At 33.4% G+C, this 20,319-nt stretch overlaps 2 protein-coding genes across 3 annotated transcripts; both read right to left on the minus strand.

The window, feature by feature from the left end:
* Nucleotides 1-431: 431 nt before the first annotated feature.
* On the minus strand, nt 432-10,167 carry LOC109800623 (uncharacterized). 2 transcript variants are annotated; one of them, XM_020361415.3, is made up of 6 exons: nt 9,853-10,167; nt 4,961-5,762; nt 2,962-4,850; nt 1,811-2,224; nt 1,366-1,577; nt 432-897 (listed from the first exon to the last, which is right to left on the minus strand). In XM_020361415.3, the coding sequence occupies exons 2-6, from the start codon at nt 5,134-5,136 to the stop codon at nt 643-645; spliced, it is 2,946 nt and encodes a 981-aa protein (XP_020217004.1). In that variant the 5' UTR covers nt 5,137-5,762; nt 9,853-10,167; the 3' UTR covers nt 432-642. The 2 variants fall into 2 exon arrangements, with proteins under 2 accessions (XP_020217004.1, XP_020217005.1); XM_020361416.3 differs by lacking the exon at nt 9,853-10,167 and having other exon boundaries at nt 4,973-5,762.
* Nucleotides 10,168-16,770: 6,603 nt separating this feature from the next.
* On the minus strand, nt 16,771-18,151 carry LOC109801103 (zinc-finger homeodomain protein 10). Its single transcript, XM_020362093.3, has one exon. The coding sequence runs from the start codon at nt 17,761-17,763 to the stop codon at nt 16,978-16,980; it is 786 nt and encodes a 261-aa protein (XP_020217682.1). The 5' UTR covers nt 17,764-18,151; the 3' UTR covers nt 16,771-16,977.
* Between the last annotated feature and the right edge of the window lie 2,168 nt (nt 18,152-20,319).

Below are 20,319 nucleotides of genomic sequence, written 5' to 3' on the forward strand. Positions count from 1 at the left end.
AAAAGATACTCATAAATGAAAATTGGTAAAAAAAATAAAAATAAAAATAAAAATCTCATTTTTAAACATAAATTTGTTGTTGAATACTTTCTTAGGTAAATCTTTGAAAACTAAAACCAAAATACATCCCCAACACCTCGAAAGTTAATTTATAAAGTAACAATAAAAGTATCATTTTGTTTTTTTAATTGGTTTTCTTCTAAAAAAAAATATAAATGAGATATATTTTTGTAGCATATAAATGCAAGCTAAAACAATTCAAATTAGGTTTGTGCATCTTTCTTGAAGGATTTGAGATGAGATGATCCATAACATACCGCATAAAAATATCACAAACAAACATATGACTAAACTTTCTTCTTCTTTTTTATGTTAAATAATACATTTTAGGACATAAAATAGAAAAAACTACTCCAAATATGACACATATATTGAACTAACCAAGCTTGCCATTTATTATATAACGATGATGTATAAGCAACAGGCTTGTATATAATTTATATATATACAGTGAGAATTTTTAGACGTGTGTCCCAATTTCTGTGTAAGCTAGGATATCATTTTCTATGAAAAGGTATCCCTATCTCTACTCCTCTAGCATTTCTCTTCCTCTACAATTGAGAAGAAAATATTGACTTGGAATCAACATGGAAAAAGCAAGAAGGAAGGTTCCACCTGGACAATCTTCCTGCTCAAAAATTTGACTCGGTGTAACTTTTCATTGCACCATATTAGCTGCTCTTTTCTGAATTTGGCCATGTTTATCACCCTTGAAATCAATCTCAACCCCACCTGAGCAACCAATTGCTCATGATCAAGTTGATCTTCATGGTGCTTTTGGAACTTCTTCACTATGCAATTCCCGGTTCTCACAATGTCCTTGAGCTTCTTCTCCTTCTGCAACATGAAACATGATATTGTAAACTACTTGGAGCATTTCGATTAAAGCCTCACATTTGTCCCTTTATATATTTGAAGAGAAAATAAAATATGCACCGTTTTACATTATCATTTAATCACAAACTATCAGTAAACTTATTAAATTTTATAATAATTATCTTAAAAGTTATATTAATAATGATTTCTGATTGATTGACGGTATAAAATTGTTTTACATTGAAAGTGCATGATCATTGATTAAACTCATATTTTAATCCACAATTGTCACGAAACTTCTCTTGACTTTGGAAAACGTTAGTTCTTAATATTGGTCTTTTTCCACTTCCATTTATATCAAGGTTAAGGACTAACATTGATGATAATTTGCTAGCAACTAAAACAAAAATTTAATGAAGTTAAGGACTAAAATAACTGAAGCATATAGTATTAAGGACTAAAATGAGGGTTAGTAACCAAAGAACATACTTTCTGTAATTGTGTCTTAATGTCCACCATAAGACCAGAAATCATAGGGTCTTTAAGAACAGTTCTGTTGTGCTGTGATGCTTTAAAGATCACATTCCCATAATCTTTATCTGCTCGAACAAATTCCCAGAACATCCGCATTGATTCCTTGATGATATCGGCTAACCTTCCACTTGCAATAGGATTCTCATCCTCATCTCCTTTACTATCATCTGCATGACATTCACAACAAAAAATAAGCATCACATTAGAGATGGCACTGTGTGAAAGAACTGAATTATGGAGTCAGTTTAGATACAAGTTTAGAAGAGTTTTTGAGAGTTTTTCTACTAGAAATAAAGAGTTTTTTGAGAGTTTTTCTACTAGAAATAAAGATTTTTATTTGGTAGAAAGAAAAACTATTCTAAAATTGTATCTATATAGGCTTATGGTTCATTTTGTTCACCTTTTATGCCTGGAACTTGGAGCAAGTTGCGAATCACGCAACGGTTCTTGACATAGTTCTGCATCCTAGGTCCTTGAAATGGCTCATTCTCTATGAATCTCTGAACTAGGACTTGAAAAAGTTGAAACTCACCAGCAACATGGTTATACCTATGAGAGCCTTGTGAATCATATTGTTGCAACTCAAGGGCTTTCTTGTGTTGCCAAGATAGGATTTCCCAAGAGAGACAAACCTGGCCTACATATACTAATTCCAAATCTCTATGCAGTTCATGAACAAGCTTCATCAATGGGTCAGATGAGTTCTTTGTTGCTTTGCGTGGCCACAAGTTCTGAGAGATTACAGGCTTTGCGCCTTGGATGGTGGATTTTGGTATTGAAATTAATTTGAGAGGGTCTTTTAGCTGAAGAAGGCCTGCAATTGATCACAAATTGGATGGATTAGACATAAAAAGACATTAATCACATGATCATTGCTAAATAAACAAGTTACCGTTGCTTAGAGTATAATATTAGAAACCATTAATTAAACCGAATTTTCAAACATAGTCAAAACTCTAAAAGTAACACTGAAGGTTCCTTCTACTTTATTGAATGCTTTGTACAGTAGAGCAAGGAGAATCAATCTCATTCGCTGATATTTTAATGTATAAAGTAAACCTATGGAAAGTAGGACAAAGATTGGTAGAGAATGGAATTGAAATTTATGATGCAGACTAGTCATTATCTTTGGCTTTATTATAGGCAAAATAAACAAGACATGAATTGCTTTATGCGCACATAATTAGCAAAATATGATGGGTGTAAGATATGTAGTGGCCCACCGTGTCATGATTGTATCCAGGAGCGCTCTTAAAAAAAAATTTCTTCTAGTTGATTGAATGTGACCAAAATTCATGAAGAATAAAAAAGATCATAAAGATCATAAATCATAAGAAGATAATGAAATTGGACCAGAACAAACTTCAATCTGCAGATTTGGAAGTGTGAAAATAGAACTTCTAATTAACCATAACTGCATAAGGGATCAGTATGCTGGAGATTGAACACTAAAGACTTCATGTTTTGAAAAACTTGCTAAAACATTGATATTGTTCAAACCTGAAATGTTCCACAGCAAGAGTTTAACATAGAAGTTAATTTAGTTCTCACCTAATGCATGCATGGTCTGGTAATTCAAGATATCAAGTTTCTTCATCTTCTCTTCATAGCTCTTGTAAACCTTTTCAATTTCATCAATTTGATCCTTGTATTCAAGCTTCTCTTCAATTTCCACTGGCTTAGGATCTTCAACCACTCTTGGAGACACTCTTGCCTCCTTTTCCTTCACCTTTTCCTTTTCTTCGTCTTCGTCTACTTCCTCCTCCTCCTCTTCTTCTAAAATTGTGGCAAGTCCTCCTTGCCTAGAATTTTTCAATTCCAATTTCAGCTGTTCCACTAAATCATCATGCTCCCATTCAAAGTCACCCTCATCAGATTCTGATTCACTTAATTCATCTTCCCACCTAGCTTCTTCACTTTTCTCCAACCCATTCTTGCACACCTCTTCTTTTTTATCTTTGACCACATCTTTGGCAGAGTCTTTACCACCAAAACCATGTGCATTCAAGGACTTCAAACCCTTCATGCAAGGTTCCATTTCCACATACCCATCTTCAGAATAAATTCCATCAACACTAAATTCTGAAACCTTTCCATCACATGAAGATTGCTTCTCCTCCGCAGCTTCTGTTGTTTCATCTCTCATTATCAGCTTCAGAATCTCAGGTTCAAATCCTTCACCACCCTTTTTACCATCCAGAAACTGGTATACAATTGAATCATCAATTTTGTTACTGTTGCCCCAGATTAGACCACTTGAGCTAGATGACTCTGACTCTGAATCAGATGTGAGTGAGTTTTCATTGTAAAGAAAATAATCTTCATCAGATGAATCGGATCCACCAAACACCTCATTCTCAAAGTATGGAACATGGGTAGAAGGAACTGAAACCTGTTCTTGAACAGATTCCTCGGCTTGTGCTTGATCCACAGGGTCTCTCTCTGAACCAAACTCTGAAAATTCCTTGTCGGCAATAATTTCAGTGGTGGCATATGCATTGTCAGAAACGGTTGAAACATCTGGACCCATGTAAAATTCTCGAAAACTGAACCTCAGTGTTGTTGGTTCTTCCATGAACCCACTGATATCTTTTCCTGATAAGTACTCACACTTGCTTGTGGTTGTTACAGAGTTAGTGTCCACAAAATCAAGCCCATATGATTCTTCTTCTTCTTCTACTACTTTTTCTTCTTTCCTTGTACCATCACCATGAACATTAGACTGTTCTTCTTGAAAAACAGAATCCTCATTTTCATCTATTTTCTCAACATCCTCGTTTACAGTTTCACCACAGACATTCTCCATTAAAATTACTCTCCCTGTTTCATTTTCATCAATTTTCTTAAATTCTCCATGAATGACAGAGTCAATCTCCGAAGAAACACGTTCTTCTATTTCCTCTTCTATCTTCATACTTTCATGATGGAGATCAGAGTCATTCTCTATTAAAACAGAGCTCTCTGTTTCACCTTCACCAATTTGTTTACCATCTTGACAAACATCCGAGTCAGTCTCCATAGAAACAAACTCCTCTCCTTCTCTTTCAATTTCCTTATTATCTTCATCAATAAAAGAGATTTCAGAGTCACTCTCCACAAAAACAAATCCATCTTCATGAATGTGAGGCTCAGAATCAATCTCCTCTGAAACAAAGCTTTCTGCGGGAACCTCTGTTTTCACCCCATCTTCATGAACACCACAGTGGGTATCCATCAAAACAGAGCACTCTGTGTCTCCATCTTTTTTCTCACTTTCAGGACCAACCTCCATGAAAAAAACAGAGCTCTCTGTCTCTCCATGAAAATCTTCACTCCAAAACAGAAAACTAACCAGCTCCTCTCGGAACCCATCAACCTCAGAATCAGAAACCTGGTTCCTCTCAACATGTGGTAGTTTCTGAACAATGACCTCATCTTTTGCATCTCCCAAATGAAGAAACCTGAAGCCAAATAAAAAAATAAAAATAAATAAAATAAAACATTACTCATTCTCATTCACTCATACGATTTCACACAATCACTACAAAATTGCAACAAAAGTGAACCAAACCTTAAGATATACCCGAGCAGCAATCGAAAAGCATAGAGCACATAGTTGCAAACGAACACCCTCAGAGAAGCAAAGGCCCACAACATGTTCACACATACAAAATCAATTACAACTCTGAGGTTGATGGAATCAAAGTGGGTCTTAGCCATAAAGAGGCTCTTGGTTTTGGTACGCATCAATTCCAAATCAACCTTGGGAAAAGAAAGGCCTTGTTTTCATGTCCAACAAAGTTCCAAACCAAATCAGAAGGCAAATAAGACTTTGGTCATGGAAATTTCTCAGTTTCAAACACTCATTGTGGGAGAGTGGACTCTTCCCACTTTCAGAAAGCGAAATCAGTGGCACAACGAGATCTGGGCATCATGATTTATTTTCGGACCAAGAGAGCGAGATTGTGGGAGAAGATTGTGCACTACTGTACGAGAAAGCAACTTGCGAGTTTTTCCATTGCACTTGGTTTCTTTGTTGGGTTTCGTAGCATTAGCAGTTAAAGTAGTTTCCTTAACAGTTATGTGGTGGTACGTGCTATTCTGTTTGACACGTGTGAGAGAGTTGAAGTGGACACTGTACTTGCCTAGTGACCCTTAAAGGCAAAATTTTTTTCTTCTCCTTATTTGTTCACTAACTTGGAATTATTGGGTGGTGTTTGGAATTTGGATTCAGTGGGTCAATGTCTTGCATGGTTAGCAACAATGCAACTTTTTCCTCTTTGGGTTGGCATGGGTAAGACTCAGGTTTGGTTTTATTTAATTTAATCTAGTTACAAAATCTGCTCCCATTTGTGCTCAGAAACCAACTCCACCTGCTAGGAGAAAAGAAATTGAATGATGGGTCAGTTTAAGAAGAAAGATCATATCAGTATTTGCACTATTAGTACATATATTTGTCTAAATGAAACTAAAACTTATAAATTTGGTCATAGAATAAATATGAGTTTATGAATGAATCCAAAATGTAAATGCCAATAATATATTTGTGTTTATGTGTGGCTTCGTTAAGGGCAAAACATGAACGGCCACAAATTGTATTGTACCATAGTCATGATTATGGATTCAGTGACTGCAAATAGAAAAAAGGTTAGATAAACTTCATTGACAAAGCTGAGGGTGTTTTGTTTTGTTTTGTTTTTATTATAAACCAAGTTATACCAAGAATTGAGTAGAATACGACATATAAAAGGGTATTTGTATTTATATATAAAGACACAATACTTAACTTATTTACAAGAGGGAAAAACTAGTTCCCTTATGGTAAATTTTGGTCAAGTTCATCTTTGCAAAGGGCTATTTCATTTTGAATGTGACTCTGCACTGGTTAATGTTAGTTGTTTGGGGCGTCACGAAGCAAGATGGCACACAACAACTTTCGGAAAAGCCCGTGTCACCTGCATACAATGTACACTTCAACTACGGCATGTCTCTTTTTCTAGTGTTTTAATCGTGAAGGAAATTAAAGTTTAAATGAAGGGTTCTTAATCATATATTCTTCTTGATGTGAATATGGTGATAGAAACGAAGCCACTTGGAATTTTTTGGTCAATTTGTGGCATAATTCATGCTAAGTGCATGCCGACTTCCGTCATCTTCTATAATTTGGACGGTGTTTTTTGGCAGGTGGTGCGTGTCACTTTCAGTGCATCAGAACTACGTTAAGTGGCTTAAAGAATCATTTATGTTATGAAAATCATGAGTTAGTGGTAAGCAAGCATATTATGGCAGAGAAAATATCACAATACTAGGGAGAATAATGAAATTTAATTTATTATTATTATTATTATTATTATTAGTATAAGAAAGTGTGACATAATTGTCCCTTAAAATGTAGTTTGTGGTTCTATTCTTAATTTATGTGTATAGAAAAATAGAATAGATTAATGTTGTCGACTCCACTAAACCATGAGTCCATGACCTAATAAACCAAGATCTCAACGTGTTTTAGGAACGTTTCATGGCTCACACGAGACATGAAGTCAATGGAAGAACTTTAGATGCACTTCCATACAACGACATGTTTGGCTGAAAAGAAAAATAGGTTGCAATTAGATGACTTTTTCTTTTTTTCTTTTCCCATGTCTTCTACAGCTAGCATTAAATTGGAAAGAAAAAGTTATTTTTCGAAAGGATTGGGTTGACATGTAAAGCACGCAGATAGTAATACAATTCATGAGGTCTTATAATTCTTAATTAACGCGTAAAGAAAAATAAAAGAGTTCAGTTTCTAGAATATAAGCATCCAGTACTTTAATTCTCAACTTTATAAAATTCTTACTTTATGTTTGTAATTTTACAAAACATTATTCAATTTTCTTTTGGTAATTAAAAGTTTGCATTAGGGTAAGGAACGATTACATGCAGATTAGAGTTAATTATCGACCTTTTTTCGTATGGACAAATATAAAATATAAGAAAAATCAAATTTGATCATTTAATTAGTAGGAATAAAAAGACTCAACAAAATATTATTCAATTTAATTTCATGTAAAAAACATAAAGTGAAAAAGAAAAAGAAATGAAAAAATGGTTTTTTATATAATCAAAAATTAAAGTGGGGATTTTATAAAGTTTAAAAAGTAAAGTTTGTTAAGCTTATGATCTCACTAATAACTAAAACGGGGTTTACTCAAAAACAAAGACCCGTTGTTGCAAAGACTTTCATGGTTTTCTGGATCTAAAGAAAGATTCAAGAAGAGTGTTGATATCACACGACAGAAAGATGCTATGGGCCATAACCTCTTGATAAAGCATCTCCAAAGACATTGAATTCAGAATCTGTTTAAATCCAATTACTTTTGGACAATGTTTGAAATAAAATCTTAATTGGGCCAGCATAAGAGAAACTTGATACCTTTTTTGAGAAGTTTATTCACACATTTAAATTTAAAACCTTCTGCATGCTACTTTAACTCTCATACCACTTGTCAAACCTTATTTTAAGCACGTTATTACATATCAGAAATTCTAAGTATTGAATGCGTTAAGCCAGTATAATAGTAGTGTACATTGAATCTATGAAAAATGTCTTCTTTTTTTTTATATCCACGAAAAATGTCTTTGAACTAAGGATGGTAAAATGGGTCAACTCGGCCTATTTTGACCCGGCCCACCAATAGTCCATCACTGAAAAGAGGATTGAAAATGTTAGCCCACTCTGCCTAAATGTGAGCTAGCGGGTTGGCAGGCAGGCTATATTACATTAAAAAAAATGTAACAAAAAAAAAATTAAAAAAAATTATTAATGGGTTGACGCTTGACAGGGTTAACGGGGCGGGCTTAACGGGTTGACGAATTGGAATGATGAGCCTGACCTGCCAAATTTTGGCGGTCCCCACAACCCATTTTGTCACCCCTACTTTGGACTGCATATAATTTTTTTTAATTATCAGCTATAACTATAAGGCTTTAAACGTAACCAGATAATCACAGTGATTGTGTAATAAGTTATAGGTTTTTTATGCGGTAATCTTATTATAATTTTTCCCAGGCACCAAATAAATTAATTCAAACGTCAAAAAAGAGAAGAAAAATGATGTAATAAAAAAAAGTGTCGATAGACAAGAAAAATTAACATTATACAAGTTTGAGTTCAAGATTTAATTTTTTTAAAAAAATACGAAAAAGGACAGAAAAATATTTCATTTTCTACAAATAAAAAGACAGTTAAATTGGGAAGATGGAATACAAAAGGCCACGATAGTGTTTTTGAATTGAGAGTTGGAGAAACACACGCACGTGTTCTTGTTTCAATAGATTATTATAAATAAATAAATAAAAGCCTTGAAATTTTGACATGAGAAAATACTTTATTTAATTGAAAAGTAGATGATGAGTTTGAATATATCATCAAGTATGATATATTTTTTTTTAAGATTATATAGTATATATCTTATTACTCAAAACTGAAACATCCATTTTTTTAGTAAGGTTTTTTAATACACAAAACTTGAATTGCACTACAATATTTTTTTAAGGAGAATCAAACCAAACACGCATTAAGTAATCAAACTACTTGTAGGTTTATGGGTGTTAAAATTGTTATTTAATACCCATTAAAATTGTTTTTTTTACAGGACTCATTAAAATTGTTAATACTCATAACATAATTAAAACTATAATATACTCAAGTATGAGTTTTCTTTACCTAAATTTATCTATTGTCATCCCTACTAAAATAGAAATAAATAAAAAAATGAAGACTTAATTAAGAAAGGGTATGGATCAAATCTAAATATCTGTGTGCAATCTTTTGATCATTTTTCATGTGTTTAATTACTTTCCCTGTATTCCATGCTTTCTTTCAATGTTAGATTTGACAAATTAAAAGTCATTGAATGATTACTCTTTCACAAAATTAAATGAATTAAATAATGCATATTTTATATTACTTTTATTTAGCTGTTATAATTGTCTTATTCCATACTTAGTATCACGTACACTGGAATTAAATAAGACAAATCAAATTCTTAAATAAATTAAAATTTGGAACCCAAATAATCATTTCATTTTATGTAAATTTTTTTTATATATTTTTCTACCTGTATTTTAATTCCAAAAAAGTCCCGTTTGTACCCGCAAGCCAAGAAAAGACTTCATATTATTGCTTCATGAGGCTGGCCCACACATGATGCTCTCCTCATCACCAAGCCAATCAATTTGTACTATGTATTAGCATAGCACTATTCACACTATTTGAAAAAATATCATAAGACAATGATTATTGAATCTAATTATTAGAAAATAAAATCTCCCTTTCTCAACATAATATGATTTTTGTTTCTCAGAACACCTCATTGCTTGAATTCATCAAAAGGAAGTGAATAGTTAAATATTTGGTTATATAGAAAAGTAACATATTAAAATACATGGGGAAAAAGAAAAAGTGAATTTAAAGTTTACCAGCTGAAGTTGAAGTAGAAAAGTTGTTCAATTCTCTTGCTTGCATGAGTGATCTTGTGGACTGAACCGCACAATATATATACATAGGAATCTAGAGAGTAGATGAAACATTGGAGAGAGAAGGGAAAGATGTAGTATAGAATAATGTGATGGCACCAACAAAGATCAAGAATCATGAGCATGGCATATAGCATCATATGGCTTTGTGTTTGCATGAGATGTGAATGGGAATCTTGAGATGATACAGATTCATCAGAGGAATAAGGAATACCATGGTGGGTTCTTCTATGCTATTGAAACGAATGAGTGGTGTTTAAGTTGGAGTTGGTTCTTCCATGTTCACATGATATAGAAAGATAGAGTGGACCCCTTGGGAAGAACATGACTGAAACCAGGTAGTGTCGATTGTTTGAATGAAAAAATAAAATAAAATTTGTCATAGTATTTTAAGAAAGTGAGTTATACACTTAATTTCAACTTTATAAAATTAACTTATTAAATAAATATTGTTTCTATTTATATATTTTATTTTGACCATTTTACTTCTTGATGTGAGATTTCAAATATAATATATCGAACAAAAGCTATCGATAACATATTTTTTTCTCACCATAAGTGGGTGCTTGGTCAAATTTAGTAGCATAAGAAAGGCAAAAGATTCAATTAACTTTTGGATTTCCATTGACATGAGGGATCAAATTAGAATAGACATGAATTGTCTTGGGCCTAATTAACATATCCATGAGTTTTCATGAGTAATTGGACCACTTGCCCAACCCTTGTAGAAACATTTATTAATCAACAAATTAATGCATTCAATTTTTCAGAACCACAATGCTTTTATGTCATTCGATTGACCAAAAGAGTGTGTTACAAATTTACAACTCATCTATCTAATTCCTTTTGCAACATATCAAGTCCATTATCTTGAATATAGGTTTGATAGAGAAGGTAAACCTTGGTCTTTTGATAAGTGGATCAATTGGGCCTATTAAGTTTTAATTTTGGCTCATGATATATACACCTCCTTTTTTAAAAAAAATTATAAAGTATTATAATTTTTTTTTTTAAATTTAATTTTACACTTTCAACTTTTAATTTACTACTTTCTTCTTCTTATTCACACACTTTTTTTTTCTCTTTCAATTTTCACATGTTACCAAAATAGGTGGGGTGAAGGAAAAATAAGAGGGTGTATGTAAAAATTGAAAAAAGGAGAAAAGATGTGTGAAAAAAAATACTAAATTAAATGTTGTGGATATAAAATTAAAAAATTTAAAACAAAAAATTAAGAATATTTTAAAATTTTAATTATTTTTTTTAAAAGGATGTGTACTTATAAAAAAAAAAGAGATGTATATATCATGAACCTTCAGTTTTTTACTTTGGACCAGTGATATTTTCAATGATCACTGGGCCAGAAAGTAGGCACTGATTTTGAAGCATTTTACGTTTTCCGTTTTGGTTTATTGTTTTATTCTGTTAATGATCAACTAAAACAAAAATTCAACGGTATTTAAATGGAGATTTTTAAATATGCTAATTCAATTTTATTTTTAAAAAGCATTCAATTTTAGAGTGAAATATCTTTTTTGAGTTGAAAATTTTTTAAGAATTTAAAATTTAAACATTTGTGAAATTTTTTAAAATAATAGAAAATTTCAAATTCTCTAAAAAAATTTAGAAATTCTTCTTCTTTTTTTCTCACTTATATATATATATATATATTTTTATCTCTCTCATATCTCTTATGTTTTCTTTTACTTCTCTATTTCATCTTTCATGCTTTATTTTCTCCCTCGCTTCTCTCCCATCTCTTTCCTTTTTTTTCCTCTCTCAATTTCTTTTCTTTCTTCTCTCTAATTTTTATCTCTTTTTCTTTCTAAATTTCTCTCTCTTATTTCTCTTTTCTCTTCATCACTCTCTTTCTATTTTGTCTTTTTTTTTCTCCTTGCTATTTTATTTATTACTTTGATTGTATTTAAGTAGTGTGCATCTTCATTTTTTACATATAAATTTATCTAATGAATTGAATTTATAAGAAAGTAATTCAAAAAATTTCTAAAAGAGGAAAACTTGGAAAACTTAATTCACCCTCTTCTTAAGTTATATGAGGCTACTTGTCTAACGAAGATGGTGATTCTGATGATGATCCAGTGCTCCTCATGGTGACAACAACTATTGAGTTAGGCAACACTGAAACCTGGTATATTGATATTGGTTGTTCTAATCACATGACCAACCATAAAGAGTGGCTTGTTGATCTTAATGAAAGTAAGAAAGGAAAGGTTAGATTTGCTAATAACAGAACACTGCGAGAAAAAGGTGTGGGGAATGTGATGATCAGAGGAAGAAATGGAAAAAGTGCCTTTATCTCTAATGTATTGTACGTGCTTGAGGTGAAGAATAATCTGCTGAGCCTACTGGAGAAAGGATTCACAATACACATGCAGTGACAATGTATGGAGGTGATTGATCCCCAACATAAGAGAATCCTAAAGGTTCCTATCTCCAAGAATAGAACCTTTTAGGTTGATATTCCTGCTACAGAAGCCAAGTGTTTTATAGCTGCAACCATTGGAGATCAGTCCTAGCTATGGCTTGAACTTCAGAAGCCTAAGTATGCTGAGTTCTACAAACATGGTGACTGGATTGCCTGTGATTAGTGTGCAAGACAAGATGTGTAAAGACTGGCTGCTTGGGAAATCAAGGAATTCATTCACATCCCATATTCCAATGAGAGCCACTGGTGTACTAAGAGTAGTCCATTTTGATGTCTGTGGACCTTTTGAGGTTCCATCTTTGGGAGGGAACAAATACTTTGTCTCCTTTGTGAATGAATTCAACATAATGATGTGGATTTACTTGGTGAAGTCTAAGTCTGAAGTGTTTCTCATCTTCCAGATGTTTAAAACTAAAGTTGACAGGGAGGCTGAGAAAAGCATCAAGGTGATCAGAACAGATGGAGAGGGTGAGTATACATCCAAAGAGTTTGAATCTTTCTGTGAAGAACATGGCATCCAACATGAAGTAACTGCCCCCATATACTCCTCAGCACAATGGCTTGACAGAAAGGAGAAATAGAATTGTCCTTGATATGACAAGGAGTATGATGAAGACAAAAGGTCTACCTCACAGTTTTTGGGGAGAGGCTATCACTACAGCTATGTATGTGTTGAACAAGTGCCCCACTAAGAGGCTTGATTCCCTTGTACCTAAAGAAGTGTGGACAGGGAAGAAACCAAATTTCAAACACTTGAGGATATTTGGCTCTCTATGTTTCAGACACATTCATGATGAGAGAAGAAGAAAGTTAGATGATAAGAGCCAACCAACAATTCTTGTTGGATACCACTCTACAGGTGCCTACGAACTGTATGATCCAGTTGCCAAGAAGATTATGTTGAGCCGGGATGTGCACATTGATGAAGCAGAAGCATGGGAATGGTTTAAGCAACCCAGCACTACAATTTCAAAAGTGTCTTTAACACTTGAAGAGTCTGACTGTGGAGAAGATCATGGTGAGAAGAATAAGGTTGCACAGACACATAACACCAGACCCCAAAGGTCTAAGCACTTGCCATCCAGGTTTGATGATTGTGAGGTATTTTCTGATGATTTAATTACAGTTGATGGAGATTTGGTTTATATGGCCTTTCTAGCTGATTTTGAGCCTATCACCTTCGAAGAAGCAACCAAAAGAAATGAGTGGAAAGAGGCTATGAAAGAAGAGCTAAGAGCCATTGAGAGAAACCAGACCTAGGAATTGGTGGAGTTGCCATCAAAAAAACGACCCATACCTCTTAAATGGGTGTTTAAAGTGAAGCACAAACCTGATGGATCAATCGCCAAGTACAAAGCAAGACTGGTGGCTAAAGGTTTTCTATAAAAACCTGGCTTGGACTACTCTGAAGTATTTGCACTTGTGGCCAGACTTGAGACAATTAGATTGGTGGTGTCTATGGCCAACTTTAGAGGCTGGTAGCTATTTCAATTAGATGTGAAGTCTGCCTTTTTGAATGGTCCATTGGAAGAAGAGGTTATGTGTCTCAACCTCCTGGATTCGAAGCAGAAGAGGAAGAAGGAAGAGTATACAAGCTCAGAAAGGCTCTCTATGGGTAAAAACAAGCCCCTAGAGCCTGGAATAGAAGAATTGATTCCTTCCTTGTGCAACTGGGCTTTCTAAAATGTTCTGTGGAACATGGCATATATGTAAATGTCAAATTTGAAGCTGATGTACTTATAGTGTGTCTATATGTGGATGATCTATTGATTACAGGTAGCAACCAAGAGAACATTGAGTCCTTCAAGCTGAAGATGAAGACTGAGTTTGAGATGACAGACTTAGGAGTTCTCACCTACTTTCTAGGTATGGAGTTTACAAGAATTGATCAAGGAATTATTCTGCATCAAAAGAAGTACATATCTAAAGTGTTGAAGAGGTTTAATATGTCACAGTGCAATGAGGCATCAACTCCAGTTGAAGCAAACATCAAACTATTGAAAGGTGAAACGAAGAAACCAGTGGACAACACTTTATACAAACAGATTGTTAGCTCACTAAGGTACATTTGCAACAGCAGACCAAACATTTCATATGCAGTCGGCCTCATAAGTAGATTTATGGAGGATCCTAGGCAATCTCATCTAGTGGCAGCAAAGAGAATATGGCAGCAAGCTATCTGAAGGCTTAATCAGGTTTTCTAATTCAGATTGATGTGGCAACAAAGTGGACAGAAAGAGCGTTAAGCTCCATGGAGCACCTATTTCCTGGTGCTCCAAGAAGCAAACAGTGGTGGCTTTGTCATGCTGTGAGCAGGCAGAGTATATTGCTGCATCACATGCAGCCTGTCAAGCACTTTGGTTGAGATCCCTACCCAAGGAACTACAAGTGGAACTGCAGGACCTAATACAACTCTTGGTTGATAATAAGTCAGCCATCAACTTAGCGAATAATCCAGGTGCACATGGAAGGAGCAAGCATATCGAGACTAAATACCATTTTCAGCGTGATCAAGTGAACAAAGGGAGCCTTGAGCTATTGTACTGCACATCAGACTTGCAAATAGCAAATATCATGACAAAACCCATGACGATCGAGAGATTCAAAGATTTGAGAAACATGTTGAATGTAGTGTCCTTAGATCCATTGAATTAAAGAGGGTGTATTGTGATATTAATTCAATTTTGTTAGATGGTAGTTAATTTAAATGTGTGTTTGATATACTATAAATTCAAGTGCATTATTCAGAAAATAAACATACAGTTTTCATATGTGTGCATATGTGTGCATTGCTCTAACAATTATCTCATGGATTAGAAATAAAAATTGACTTATTTACGCATGATGGTCATGGAAGGAATACAATAATATTATTCTTATATTCAGGCAATAAAAAATTATTTATCTTTTTTATTTTATTTTTAGTAATAGTAAAGATTAAAAAGCAAAAAATATGTAGTTAATTTTGATTTTTAATTTGAATGATATTTATTTACCATTTCTATTTTTATATTTACTAATATTTAACACTTAATTATTAATTTAAAATTTTAAATATGTATCGTAAATTTACCATCCCTTTAGGAAAAAAAAAAAAGTATCCTAGACATATTATATCTTATATTTATCAGAATTGATCTATTGCTATATCAAATATGAATTATAAGTATTGTATTTGATACTCGTATGCATCATAGATAATAAAATTTTAATCATAATTATTTATTAATTTTAATTTAAAAGTTATTTTTATATAAACTTTTTTTCTACTAGAGTTACATTCTCTTCATATATATATATATATATATATATTAAAATACTACGCAGATACAAAATATTATTGACTATTTTTGGCATGATTTTCTAAAAGTATGTTACAGAGCTTTTATTGAAAACTCAACCATTTACACGACAATCCTAAAATGTTAATAAAGTTTCAGCCCAAGAAAGTTAATACAAAAACTTGAAATAAAAGTAACCTGAAATCACGCGTGACATGCAAAGAGACACATGTCACAACATTTCGCAATGGGATCAAATCAAACTCACTACTTACAATTACATAAATTATTAATTAATGACATCAGAATCACTGACTGTATCTTACACGAGAGTTATCATTATTATTAAAATACAAACAAAAGTTGCCGCTTCATTGAATCAAGCCCGATATGGAAATGTGACAGTTTAGTCCAAGGCACCGCCTCCACTAAAACCAAACCCACAAAACATTACCAATTTCATTTATGACTCCCAAGCATTAACCACAGACCCACAACAGGGTTATGTGCCAATTAAATAATGTTAACTTGTTGATAAACACGAGAATAGATAACTGTCATTCTCAATGCTACTTCTAGTTCCAAAATAGATCTTCCTTGTTCCTTTTCACTACCCAAAATTGCTAATAAAATATTCAACTAAAGACCATCCCATCATTCCATTGTAATTAACAGAATTTTTTTTATCACTCTAAGAAAACAAGCCTAGGGCCACTTCTCCATCAGAAATCCAAGTATTATAAATTATTAAATTTTAGAGGTTTAATTTGCATGTATCGTGCAATGTTATGTTCAAAACCCATCAAGTGCATTATCCCCAACAGGATATACTTCCCTGATAGGAATGCCCATAAATGAATTTGGACAAAACCGCATATGGCATAACATATTGCATTCCAAGATTGACCTAACTAGTGTCTTGGACAAGCAAGCATGGGCATTTGGAAGGTGCATACTTTTAACAACAGTTCCTTAAATACAACAAAACTACTTAAACTTCACCTGCTCTTATCAAGAGATAAACGTGACAGCAATAAGAGCCATCAGCAGAAGAGGGTGAAACATTTATGGAATTAGTGGCTCCAACTTCAGAGGTTATTATAAACAAAAATATACTTTGGTACGACATTTCAATAGCTACCAAAAAGCTAAAATAATAACCAATAAACAAAAATTACTGAGATATGATATCATGAATAAACAAAACAAAAACTACCTACTCCTTTCCCAATTCTAAGTTTCTCCAGGGATCAAGATTAAGACAATTACATCTTCCTCAAAAAACAAAAAAAAAAATGAACGATGATGATGAACATGAAAATAAACAAAAACAAAACTACCTTAATTAATGTGATGGTTGGAGGCATTTGTGTTGTAAGGATTATTATTATTATTATCAGTAGCACTTGCGTTGATCTTGTTATCAAGAGGCTCCAACGATCTCTTCCTTGAAGAGTTCTTATTGTTGTGCATCCAAACCTTGAAGACCCCTCTTGACACGCCAATCTCGTGGCAGAAATTTTGCAGCATTCCTTCATCCACTTTCTGCATTCTCCACCCCAATTTCTCGGAGAAGCTTTGCATCTTCTCCTTCTGCTCTTGGCTGAACTTGGTCCTGTACCTCTTCTTCCCGCTCGGGTTCCAAGAGTTGAAGTTAAAGCCCGTGATGGGGCCTCGGAGATGGTGGGAGGAAGGAGGGAAATGGTGGGAGATTGGCGGTGGGCTTGGGCTCGACATCGGGCTTGGGCTTGGGCTCGTGGAGGGGCCCGGCCCACGGTGGGGTGGCGGCGGGGGTGAGTGGTAGAAGCTTATGAAATTGGGGTTGGGGTTGGGGTTGGGGTTATGATCCTGTGTGTCGCGGCGGTGGAAGTTACGGTGGCAGCCACACGCGGCGCACGTGAGCGACCGTGGCTCTGTGGGGTTGGAGGAAGAGGAGGGCATGAATTCGCCGCATCCGTCGAGCGCGTGGCCGCCGATGGAGGCTGCATGGTTTTTGAGACACTCTTTGTAGGAGGAAACCACCGTGGAAGGTGGCCGTGACACGGCGGTGGGGTGGTGGTGTTTGAGGGAACCGTTGGGTTGGGTTTGGGAGTTTGTGTTGTTGTGGGTGTTGGTTAGGTCCATCATGCGAGTTTGTGTAAGAGTGTTGATATAATAGAAAGAAAAAAAAAAACAAAGAGAGGGGTTAGAGTTTTGACATGTTTTAAGAGTTTTTAAGGGTGGGGGCAAAACAAAAAATGAATGAAAACGAATCTATAGTTAAGACTTTGGAAGGGGGTGGTGATGATGGAGGTGGAACATGATGGTGATGATTTGTGATGACAAAATCTGAGGTTTAAATGGGATTGTGGAATCCAAAAAGGTCCAAAAATCTTTAACAATGATTTTAGATAAGAAGGCAAACACGAAGTCAAGTTTAGACATGATGGAAAAATCTTATGGTAATTAAAATTGAAACTTCGTGTTGGGTTTCATCTCATTTTTTTCTTTAATTTTCTTCTTAACATCACATGAGTTAGTTGGGGGTAATAAATTTGTTTGATCAGTGTTGAAGGGACAAAGCTTGGTCTGAGTCTTTTGAAAGGGTACGTGGCAGTTTTTGGGAAGTGTTTTATTTGTTGCTTAGTACCAACCAACATTTGAGGCTCTGATCCCTCTGCAAATATCAAATGCAATGCTTTCTTTGTTTCCTCAAAAGTTCATTTCGTTCTTCATGCTGTATCTTCACCCCAAAGCATTTACTTCTATTGCTGAGGGGTTTATATGTTAAATTGTGGAGCAATGGATTGGATTTGATTATTATATTTTTATATTCAAGTATCTTTTTTTCATAAACATAATTCATACATTATATTAAAATTAATTTATGTTTGTACTAAATATGTTTTTTCTGGTAATCAAACATTATTTTAACACACCCTTGAAATACCAATCTTATATTCAAGTATTTAACATTTGAATTTTGTTAACTGCATGGATAAAGTAGTGGTCGATGTGAGTTACTTTTGTCATCTAGTTTGTTAAAATAGTGACTTCATAGAATTTAGATTGATATATAATGTTTCACTTAATTCAATGGATTGACCGGATGTAAGTAATATAGAATGGGATTAACATGTTTTACTTAAAATAATCGAAACAAATACTCTTATGTTAGTATCTTATGCACGACTAAACAATAAACACTTTGAGAACAAAATGGGAAATTTTCCAATCAAAAACTTCGTATCTCTCATTGTGTACTCGTCTCCAATTATCTATTGATGAGGCTGCGTCAATAATTTATCAAATTAAAATTTAATAATTTATGTTGGACAGATAACCATGTTCACTAAACATGTGGTTAAGGATCAATGTTTTAGTTTGTACATATATGAAAATGTATTTGTTGAAAGACATTAACTTTTTAAATGAAATTTAATATATTAAAAATTGTTATTTGGCTCTCGATCGAAAAAAGCTCTAAGATAACAATTTTTTTTTTAGTAATTTAATATTGATGGAAAGCAATACTATAAAGTTTTTTTTATTCACATTATTATTTTACAATAGTTTTCTTTTAGAAAAAACTCTCGGTCATAAGTCATATGCTTTGTACTACCATTGTGAATAAGCTAAGCTTTTTGTGAGTATGTTGGTTGTAAAACATGACATTAAAATAGTTGTTCTTTTACCTTTTTTTTATTTTCAACAATGTTAACTTCTTATTGCTTGTGACATGGGTATACTTTCTCCAATATCCTAATTGTTTACACTTGTAACATCATATGTCAGGCCTCCACCAAAATCTCTATTGTAGATGATTAGTTTTTATTTTTTTCTCATTTTCTCTTATAGTTTTAATTTATCCAACTTCAATGATCTCCTCCTTTAAGCAGCGTTTGAATTAAGGATTTATAAGACTTTGGTAGTGTAGTCAACAACAATATTGTGTACTCCTCATAAGGCATTTTTTCATTTTTCATTTAACAATTGACATACTAGTTAGTTGAAATGATTAATATGAACATGAAAATTTTCGCCTATCTCCATTTTGAATTTATACAACTTCATTTTCAAACATACGCGATTGATCAACAACTTAGACGCATAGAAGCCCTCAAGTTTCTCTAACAAGACTTTTAATATGGTCTCCTTTAACATGTTATGCTTGATCTCGAAGTAAGAACTAATCAAATTGTACTCACAAACTTCTTTTAAATGTGAATCCATTCTTTTTCATTGATAATATTTGACTTTTTATCTTGCAAAACTTGATCAAGATCTTGTTGAACCAAAATACATTATCAAATCATAAAACTTGTTCTATCATCAAATAACGAAATCTCAAACTTTTGTGTGTCCCTATTATAACTTTGATGCTACTGATAGGGAAGCTCCTCCTCACACATCAAAGGATCTTGAATGAAACACACATTATAATTTTATTTCTTGGTTCTATATATAAAGCAAATCTGTAATACAAAATTTGAATACTATAATCATCCTAATTAAAAAAAAAAACAAATATCTAAAATATATTAAAAGAATTTGATAAATTTTATAAATCTAAATGATATTCTAAAGATTACAAATTTTTAAAATAACTCCTTGAAATTCTACTCATATAGTTTATTTTGAATTTTGAGTTACATATTCAAGTTATATTAGTAATTTTAGTGACAATAAATATATATAATTTAA

This window comes from Cajanus cajan, chromosome 11 (assembly GCF_000230855.2).
Source record: "Cajanus cajan strain Asha chromosome 11, NIPB_CcT2T_4, whole genome shotgun sequence".
NCBI lineage: Eukaryota > Viridiplantae > Streptophyta > Magnoliopsida > Fabales > Fabaceae > Cajanus > Cajanus cajan.